This window comes from Oncorhynchus mykiss, chromosome 28 (assembly GCF_057628025.1).
Source record: "Oncorhynchus mykiss isolate SJ-2025 chromosome 28, ASM5762802v1, whole genome shotgun sequence".
NCBI lineage: Eukaryota > Metazoa > Chordata > Actinopteri > Salmoniformes > Salmonidae > Oncorhynchus > Oncorhynchus mykiss.
The window spans coordinates 2,622,892-2,633,250 of NC_143049.1; the positions used below are offsets into that span (position 1 = coordinate 2,622,892).

Here is a 10,359-nt window from a genome sequence, read left to right on the forward strand (position 1 = left end):
TTAAACTGGCTCTCATGAGGACTGCTACAGGAAAGGAAGACCCAGAGTTACCTCTGCTGCAGAGGATAAGGTCACTTGACCTCTGAAATTGCAGCCCAAATAAATGCTTCAGAGTTCAACAGACACATCAACATCAATTGTTCAAAGGAGTCTGCGTGAATCAGGCCTTCGTGGTTGAATTGCTCCAAAGAAACCACTACTAAAGGATACCAATAAGAAGAAGAGACTTGCTTATGTTTCTTGGCCCAAGCAATGGACATTAGACCGGTGGAAATTTGTCCTTTGGTCTGATGAGTCCAAATGTGGGACTATTGGTTCCAGCCGCCGTGTCTTTGAGACGCAGAGTAGGTAAACGGATAATCTCCACGTGTGATTCCCACCGTGAAGCATGGAGGAGTGATGGTGTGGGAGTGCTTTGCTGGTGACACTGTCAGTGATTCATTTAGAATTCAAGGCACACTATACTAGCATGGCTGCCGCAACATTCTGCAGCAATACCCCATCCCATCTGGTTTAAGCTTAGTGGGACAATCATTTGTTTTTTAACAGGAAAATGAACCAAAACACACCTCCAGGCTGTGAACGTGCTATTTGACCAATGAGAGTGATTGAGTTCTGCATCAGATGACCTCTCCCCAATCAAACGACCTCAACCCAACTGAGATGGTTTGGGATGAGTTGGACTGCAGAGTGAAGGAAAAGCAGCCAACAAGTGCCCAGCAAATGTGGGAACTCCTTCAAAACTTTTGGAAACACATTCCTTATGAAGCTGGTTGAGAGAATGCAGAGTGTGCAAAGCTGTCATCAAGGCAGAGGGTAGCTACTTTGAAGAATCTCATGTGTACTGGTTCTGTACATCATTAAATGTATAAGTCCAAAAATGTATGTAGAAACTAAGGATTCTAGCTTTAAAACACTGTAGTTTCTCCTTCACTGGTCCATCAATCTTTGCTTTCCTTTGCCAGTTTGGGACTGGAAGAAAGAGCTAGAGAAAATGGAAGAGAAGTCAGAAACATAAATCTCGACTGTCAAAAAGGCAAAGGTATACAGAGTCATAGCTAGCTAGATTTCTATTTAGGTAGGTGTCAACTTGAATTTTGAGTCAGAATTAGGGTGTTAGGTCTAGTGACAAAACCTGGACGCTGTGCCACAATTCTACTGTTTGATAATGGTGCTCACTTTATGAACCATGCTATTTTGATCAACTGAATTGAAATATGTGCATAAATATCTTCCTTAATAGGTTGTGAATAAGGTATGTCAATGTCTGATAAACCGTTTGCGATCATTTCTCTCTGGGAGCTCCCACAAATCTGTGGGACCAGAACGGTTTGACGCTTCGTCCATTTCAGGTGGTATTATCTTGTTCAATCATAAACGATTAGGGTATCACCTCGAAGTTCACTGACGTCTGGAATGAGTTTTGTGGAGGAGCAAGCTAAAATAAAAATAAAATGCCTAAGTGATAAGGTAAGCAAGCTTCCATCTACATGACTCAAACGCATATCACTAGGTAGCTAACGCGTTAAACAGCTCAGATTCTTTGGAACAGTTTGCATGCGGAATTGTTGAAGCGATCATATTTACTGCGAGTAGGTCGATATCGTTTATTGTATAACCTCTGAAAATGTAATGTTGATTGGTCGTTCCTCCTTGAGATATGAGTTTTTGTTTGTTAATCAGAGTTCACCTGTGTTGTTGGTCCCATTTTTGTAAAAGGCTTCGTCACATTGACCTGTGCATTAATTAGCACAACATTCAAGTGCGCTTGAAGTTACTTGGATAATGTCGAAGAGACTGGCTGTACTAAAACGTTAAAGTTACTTACGCTATGCTTCGCTGCATGTTATCTTGCAGTTTTCCGTTGTGGTCAATTGTATTTAAATGCAAATTCCCTGCTTAACACTGAAATTAAACCAACACCACACGGACATTACCTGTGCAGAAATGCGATTGAAATGTTCGGTGCCAAAGTGACTTCGGACGATTCTCCCAGGGAAATGTTTTTTGAGCCATTAGCAGCTGTGATACTGTCTCCAGCTGGAGTGGAGTCGTATCGCTACAGCGCGATACTGGTGATTTATGGGGATGCTTTATTAGTCTTTAGGTAGACCAAATAGTTTTATTTTTTTATATTCATAAAGCACAGGACAACAATTTGACAAGTGAAATATTTGATAATACATAAACTACATCTCTGTTGAAGATTGTAGAAAGTTCACTGTTCATACAATTCATCATACATATCATACAGTTGCAATTTATCTGCTCTATACATGAAGTGCTTTGTTACACAAACATATTATAAAACGACCTCAATGGGAACAATACTATTATAAAATTGTAACTTCAATAACAGCCTTTTCAGCAAAAAACTACAGACAAAGACCTATTATAATGTCAAAAGAGGAAATTCTCTCCTGCATTTCTCCTCCTCTGACTCTACTCTCCATCAACATTTCCCACATTTCTCTCTCCTGTTTTGATCCCACTCTCTTTTGCTCCCAGTCCCACACGAAGGGTGGTGGTTCTGTTCACATTGTTCAAACCCCACTCTGAGCCAACCTTGGTTGGCCAGCCGTTGGGGTGGAGGTGTAAAGCAGCAGTGGTGGAAGGTGGAAGGACTGCTGAGAGTTCACTCGGGTTAGAGCTCCCAGGAGGAGGGGGCACAGAAAGGAAAGGTAAGTGTCCCTGAAGATAGTGGGACTGAGGGAACGGGATGGGCTTCTGGAGGCAGTACGGAAGCAGGAGAGGGTGTGTGACACACTGGAGGGCTGTCAATCAAAAGAAACACAGACAGACACCACACACAGTTAGTCAGTCGCATACACATTGATTTACATCAAAAGATGGCACAAATATCTTGAGGACAAGGGGCTATATGTATTAAGCATCTCAGAGTAGGAGTGCTGATCTAGGATCAGTTCCCTCTTGTCCATATAATCTTATTCATTGTAATCTGAAAGGCAAAACAGCACTCCTAATCTGAGAAGATACAGCCCCTGAAAAAAAATCTTGGAGCCCAAAATGAGCACTGAGTAACGTCAAATCAATTGAAGCGGAATGATATGATCAATCATCAATATGGTGGGGTGTGTTGTCATGTGGTTTTATGGGAGGGAGGTTTGGGTTCTTACCTCTGTCCATCATGGCCCCTCTCCCTCCTCCACACAGTGGGGCCTCAGTCACCCCACCCTCAGGGAGGGGGAACGGAAGAGGGGCACTCTGTACCAGCTGGGAGGGACAAGGATGGTATGGAGATGGTCAAAAAGAGAAGGTGTTTTCATAACATTACATCCTTATATGCAAAGAGGTTGGTATGGTAGGATATGTGTAATTATCTGTGTCCTAAATGGAACCCTATTCCCTGTATAGTGCACTACTTTTGCCCATAGCTCTTTTATAGGGAACCGGGTGCTATTTGGGACGCACACCTTGAGATAAACGGGGGATATAATGACCTGGTGGCAAGGTGGGTACCCTGGGTAGTTAACCAGGATCAGTTTACTGAAGTTAAACTTGTAGGTGAATCTCTTCCCTTTGGTCTTATGAAGAATCCTCTTATTGTAGTAGTACCTGTTGGTAACAAAGAAGGAGCAACAGTAGTATTGACACTATGTGTAGCAGTGGAGGCTGTTGAAGGGAGGACGGCTCATAATAATGTCTGGAACTGAGCAAATGGAACGGTATCAAACCATGTGTTTGTGTTTAATACCATTCCACTGATGCCGCTCCAGCCATTACCACGAGCCCTTCGTCCCCAATTAAGGTGCCACCAACCTCCTGTGATATGTAGCCTGATCCACCATCCTGACTTCACTAAGGTCGCGAGATCAGGATGGTTGAACGAGGCTACTGTATGTGAGCTTAGCGTAAGAGTCTGTGTGTGCGTGCGTGCATGACTTGTGTGTTTGTGGAATTACAGTTACATCTGTAAAACATCATCATCATCACCATTTGAGTGTGTTATGTCACCTCACCTCAGTGCTCTGCTCAGCTTGTCATAGTTCATGTGGGGTTTGCCTTTCCTTTCTCCCCACAGCCTCGCCAGCCTCTCAGGGTCTCTGATGACAAACTCCCCCCACTCTCCCCCCCATCCGATCGCCCCGCCCTCACCCCGCCCAAGGAGTTCCAACAGGAAGTGCCACAGCTGTACCTGTCTGGAGCCAGGTGACCATGCAGGCTTGTATGCCCAATCAGGGAATAACACTGCTAACAGGAAGAGACAGGAGGAATCGTTAGATTGAACACACATGCTCTTTATCAGTTTGTTTTTCTTCCATTCCTTGCATCCTCTCTCCTCACCTACTTCTCAACCGTATTGTAGTAGAAGGTCAGAGGTCCTTTCCTTCGGACCTTCGTCTCCAATTAGTTTTGAGAAGGACGAGAGGAGAGAGTATGCGAGCAAATCAAGGAAATACGATTGAGATTTGCTTGCAGAGAGAAATGCATAGACACAGACACCTACGTAGACCACACAAACCTCAATTTGCAATGATAGCAAATGCATTGTAAAATGTGCGCACACACTACCTGCCCAGTGCCTAAATTATGTAATTACTTACTCAAATGTTTTAGGGACACAATATAAAGTGGAACCCTTACTTCTGCTCCAATATGGTGAGGGAAGGGATCCTATAGAGGTGTGACAGTTACACTGCATCTGTAAAATATCATCATCGTCATCTTTATCTTCGTCGCCATAATCATCATTATCATCATCACTACCACAATGAAGTCATATATTCAAGAACATCTGTAAAGTTGTTTTATTATCTTCATTACCACAGTAAGGTATTGAAATAAGGTATATAACTTTCTTTCATCTTTCTTTATGAAGTGGATGACAAATGACAGTAACAGTCACAGCAGAAATGCAGTCAATAATAATAATATTAGAAAACTTCAAATGTGTAAAGATATGTTTTCTATAAATGTCAAATATTTATGTTAAGATGTTACAGTAGAAATCCAATGTCATCCTAAGCAGCTGATTCCTCTTCACACTGAAGTAATATGATTGCATCATCATTGTTGATGGCCTCCAAAAATACCATTCCACCAACCTAGACTGAAACGTGCATTTAATCATGGGACAAATAAAACATACCGTCTCTTAAAATGTAATTAGTTTGTTTGTAAAATGCTCACATTTAGAAAGGAAAGCAGATAATTTCATGTCATTTGTAGTTTCGTTACAACTTCTTAGCAAATAGGTATACAGTACAGTTATAAGAACCAACAAACAATTGTAGCATGAAAGCAGAATCGCCCATCACAGCACACAGCTGAACTGAGGATGTTTTTACTAAACAACCTATACGATTCCTCCAATTTCAGGAACAGAATAGAATCGAATAACTTTATTATTCCCTTGAGTTAACTTCTTATTTTTTGGAGTGGTTAAAAAATAAACAAACACAAGCAGAGGAGGAAATGTGATATAAGAGTGGTGCTATAGTTACCTCTGTGGCCAGTGTTGCAGAAATGTAGGCTGATGCTTCTCCAGATGAGCAGAGAAGAGCAGTTTGTCTGTTAGTCCCCTTGGCGAAGTCTGGACAGATTGAGGGACAGCAGTCTGTCAGAATCAAGCTTATACCCCCATCCCATCTACCTTTCTCTCCTACCCTCCTCCTTCCTCGCTCTCCACGCCTTCCACTGTTCTTCTTTCCTACCATCCAATGATCTAGAGTTAAACTAAAGAGATCGCTATGATTGCCAGTGTGGTGACATTCAAAATGATGTCAAAATGTACATATTTATGTATTTGTTTGTCAGGGACCATGTACAATTGCACCAGATTTAGCTAAATTGCTCATTTTCATCTGTAGTCCCTGGGCAGAAAACAATCATCAATACATCATTACAATGCTACGATATAACACACTATTAATATAAACAATATAACAAATCATAATATACAACAATAGACAATATAATGATAATATTACATCAGAGTTTAAATGTCCCGTTGGTCCTACAGTATCTAACAACAGAAGAGTCCAAGCAATCCATATGGGCTCTGGTCAAAAGTAGTACACTGTAAAGGGAATAGGATTCCTTTTAGGACGCAGTCTGTTTTCACCTATGAATAGTGTCTTTGATCAAGGAACAGCAAGGCAGACAGTATAAGTAAAGTTAGGGGGAGATGGGCTCTGATGATACTGGCTATCTCAATCGCAGTATACATGAATGTTTCATTGAAACGTCGTCAAAGGTGATTAGGCGCATACTGTGTCCGGGCTTCTGTCCTTTTCAAGTGTTAAAAATAAGATTTACAATAACACTTCTAATGCAGCAATGGTTGCTGAAGAGCACTTTATTCTCGATATAGCAATGGTTTGAAAAAGGTGTGGAATCAGTGCACCCTTCCCGCCCGCTGTCCCATCAGATACGATAGCTGACACCGGAGGCTTTTAATTCCAGTGTAAATACAAATACTCTTCCAGACAGACATCAATTATGCATGCTGCTAATTGAGTTGAATGTTGTGCTTTGAGCAGTCTTGGGACTCCGGGTCACATGCGGGTGGATCGCCTGAAACCAGACACACATGCATGCACCCCACACACACATACAGAGCCCATGGCAGCCCAAAAGGGATACACTGGTGACACAGCCTACGGTGGACATGGATCACACACAGAGTTACAGATACAAGAGGCATTGAAGTCATCATTGGGGGTCTCAAAAATATGTTTCAGTTTGGTGTAAAATTCCTTGTTTTTTTCCCCCTCTGACTCCGCATGCTATTGGACCAGTCAGTCGTCAACATTTCAATGCTCATTTAAAAACCCAACTGGCATACAGGAATTTGGTTTTACAACAACTTGCTCTGAGCTTCTTCTCCTCTTTCAATAGTATGTACTGGATGCATTCCAAATGGCCCCCTATTCCCTACATAGTGCACTTTTTTTGACCAGACCGGCCCTGGTCAAAAGTAGTGCACTATAAAGGAATAGGTGGCCAGTTCAGACGCTGAATATGTCCACTGTGACTAAACTTATCATAGTGTTTTGTATGTATGTGCATGAATGGGATGGGGGGGGCTAAATAAGGATTACCTTCTTCTAAAAGGACTACTGTTTGTTTTACAGCTGACGACCCAGAAGCTTAATCTGCTACTTAGCTTAGCCTCTGTTCAATCTCTTTCCGCGACTTTTCATGCCTCCGTCCTCTCCTCCTCTCTCTCCCTTCAAACCGTCCATTTAAATCCTTTCCTCACCCAATTTCTCTTCCTTTTTTCCCACTCTCCTCTTTTTTTCCTTTCACTGACACAGAGATAGTTTTGTGAGTGAAGGGATATGGTGAGAGAACTGTTTATGATACAGGTTGATGATCCCATAGTATGTATGAGAGAGGAAAGTGTGGTCGCGTTCCAAATGGCTACCTATTTTCTATGGGCCCTGGGAAAAAGTGGCCCACTACAAAGGGTATAGGATGCCATTTGGGATGCTGAAGCCTGTATGGGAGACAGGATGATGGTATTGTGTGGGATGAGGGTCATGCTGCAGGTCTTAGGGTCAAATCCTGTTAGGAGTAAGAGGGATGAAGGTTTTAGTGTTTTTTCAGGGCCTAGTATTCAGTCATGGCAATGAGTTTAGTGGGAACATCAGTTCTCATCATGTGTGTATGTGAGAATGGAAAGTGTAAGTTTGTGGCTTTATCCCAAATGGTACACTGTTCCCTATGCAGTGCACTACTTTTGACCAGAGCCCTGGTCAAAAGTAGTGCACTATATAGGGAATGGGTTGCCATTTGTGACAAACACGTGTGTGTTGAACAGGACCCAGATTACCGCCCCACTCTTTTTTTGCTAATGCCCTCTGAGCTAAAGCCACTTAAACCCAGAAGGTTACAGGACCAATAGTCTTTTCCTCCCTCTTTCCTTGCATGTGTCCCAAATGGCACCTTATTCCATGTATAGTGCAGGCCCCGGTCAAAAGTAGTGCACTACATAGGGTATAGGTTGCCATTTGGGATGCACACCTTTTCTCCCCAAAAAACACTTGTCTGTCTTTTTTCCTGCTGACTCTTCTCTCACCCTCCCTCTCCCACTCTCTCTCCAGGGAGCTTGTGGTTTTTGAAAGGTTTCTCAATGTTCCTAATCCTTCCATCTCTTTGTCGGGGAAAAAATATATCCGCATGAAACTCAAGAAGAGCCCAAAAGGAGCTAGGTTAGGTGTGTGTGTGTGTGTGTGTGTGTGTTGTGTGTGTGAGATCATAAAACATGTGTGCACCTTTGGTTCACTGGTGTACATCACAAGGCATAATGGAACTGCTCAAAACTTTTAATTTGGATAGAATGTAACTGGATCGTTCCTCCAATTTGGTGCCGTTTGAGAAGTGTAACTGTTAAAAAATATATATATATATTGAATATCACCTAATTTTAACATTGTCATAAAACTCATATGTTTTTATTATTATTTCAAAACAAATCCAATTTTATTTGTCACATACACATGGTATGCAGATGTTAATGCGAGTGTAGCGAAATGCTTGTGCTTCTAGTTCCGACAATGCAGTAATAACCAACGAGTAATCTAGCTAACAATTCCAAAACTACTACCTTATACACACAAGTGTAAAGGGATAAAGAATATGTACATAAAGATATATGAATGAGTGATGGTACAGAGCGGCATAGGCAAGATGCAGTAGATGGTATCGAGTGCAGTATATACATATGAGATGAGTATGTAAACAAAGTGGCATAGTTTAAAGTGGCTAGTGATACATGTATTACATAAAGATGCAGTAGATGATATAGAGTACAGTATATACGTATACATATGAGATAAATAATGTGGGGTATGTAAACATTATATTAAGTAGCATTGTTTAAAGTGGCTAGTGATATATTTTACATCAATTCCCTTCAATTCCCATTATTAAAGTGGCTGGAGTTGAGTCAGTGTGTTGGCAGCAGCCACTCAATGTTAGTGGTGGCTGTTTAACAGTCTTATGGCCTTGAGATAGAAGCTGTTTTTCAGTCTCTCGGTCCCAGCTTTGATGCACCTGTACTGACCTCGCCTTCTGGATGATAGCGGGGTGAACAGGCAGTGGCTCGGGTGGTTGTTGTCCTTGATGATCTTTATGGCCTTCCTGTGACATCGGGTGGTGTAGGTTTCCTGGAGGGCAGGTAGTTTGCCCCCAGTGATGCGTTGTGCAGACCTCACTACCCTCTGGAGAGCCTTACGGTTGTGGGCGGAGCAGTTGCCGTACCAGGCGGTGATACAGCCCGACAGGATGCTCTCGATTGTGCATCTGTAGAAGTTTGTGAGTGCTTTTGGTGACAAGCCAAATTTCTTCAGCCTCCTGAGGGTGGAGAGGCGCTGCTGCGCCTTCTTCACGATGCTGTCTGTGTGGGTGGACCAATTCAGTTTGTCTGTGATGTGTACGCCGAGGAACTTAAAACTTACTACCCTCTCCACTGCTGTTCCATCGATGTGGATAGGGGGGTGTTCCCTCTGCTGTTTCCTGAAGTCCACAATCATCTCCTTAGTTTTGTTGACGTTGAGTGTGAGGTTATTTTCCTGACACCACACTCCGAGGGCCCTCACCTCCTCCCTGTAGGCCGACTCGTCGTTGTTGGTAATCAAGCCTACCACTGTTGTGTCGTCCGCAAACTTGATGATTGAGTTGGAGGCGTGCGTGGCCACGCTGTCGTGGGTGAACAGGGAGTACAGGAGAGGGCTCAGAACGCACCCTTGTGGGGCCCCAGTGTTGAGGATCAGCGGGGTGGAGATGTTGTTACCTACCCTCACCACCTGGGGGCGGCCCGTCAGGAAGTCCAGTACCTAGTTGCACAGGGCGGGGTCGAGACCCAGGGTCTCGAGCTTGATGACAAGTTTGGAGGGTACTATGGTGTTAAATGCTGAGCTGTAGTCGATGAACAGCATTCTCACATAGGTATTCCTCTTGTCCAGATGGGTTAGGGCAGTGTGCAGTGTGGTTGAGATTGCATCGTCTGTGGACCTATTTGGGCGGTAAGCAAGTCAGTTAAAAACAAATTCTTATTTACAATGACAGCCTACCCCGGCCAAACCGAGATGAAGCTGGGCCAATTGTGCATCGCCCTATGGGACTCCTAATCACGGCCAGTTGTGATACAGCCTGGAATCAAACCAGGGTCTGTAGTGTACGGAAATGCAGTGCCTTAGACCGCTGCGCCACTCGGGAGCTCATGTTCATAAACAAAATTTTCCCCATCTCGAGGTTGAATAAAAAAATAACTATAGTAAGTGCCAAATAAAGTAGCAGGGTTAACAGACAGGGTTGACAACTTCTTCTTAAATCAGCCATACATCCCCTTGTCACAGCGTGATTGGAACCAAGGTTGTGTGCAACAGAGTG

General features: G+C 43.1%; 1 protein-coding gene across 3 annotated transcripts; it reads right to left on the reverse strand.

Moving 5' to 3' along the window:
- Positions 1-2,112: 2,112 nt before the first annotated feature.
- On the reverse strand, positions 2,113-5,662 carry LOC110508328 (ETS domain-containing transcription factor ERF-like). Of its 3 annotated transcripts, none has more exons than XM_021588766.3 (6): positions 5,466-5,662; positions 4,606-4,663; positions 3,981-4,209; positions 3,435-3,576; positions 3,138-3,234; positions 2,113-2,774 (listed from the first exon to the last, which is right to left on the reverse strand). In XM_021588766.3, exons 2-6 carry the CDS (start codon positions 4,661-4,663, stop codon positions 2,443-2,445), a joined length of 858 nt encoding a protein of 285 aa, XP_021444441.1. In that variant the 5' UTR covers positions 5,466-5,662; the 3' UTR covers positions 2,113-2,442. The 3 variants fall into 3 exon arrangements, with proteins under 3 accessions (XP_021444441.1, XP_021444440.1, XP_021444443.1); XM_021588765.3 differs by having other exon boundaries at positions 3,981-4,212; positions 5,466-5,660; XM_021588768.3 differs by having other exon boundaries at positions 3,462-3,576; positions 3,981-4,212; positions 5,466-5,655.
- Positions 5,663-10,359: the final 4,697 nt, after the last annotated feature.

Coding starts and splice junctions, on each gene's coding strand:
- LOC110508328 (XM_021588765.3), bottom strand. CDS start 4,663: ATGCAGTGTAACTGTCACACCTCTATAGGATCCCTTCCCTCACCATAT. Junction 3,577..3,980: donor AAGCTGAGCAGAGCACTGAG/GTGAGGTGACAT, acceptor TGTTACCAACAG/GTACTACTACAATAAGAGGA. Junction 3,235..3,434: donor TATCCCCCGTTTATCTCAAG/GTGTGCGTCCCA, acceptor TGTCCCTCCCAG/CTGGTACAGAGTGCCCCTCT.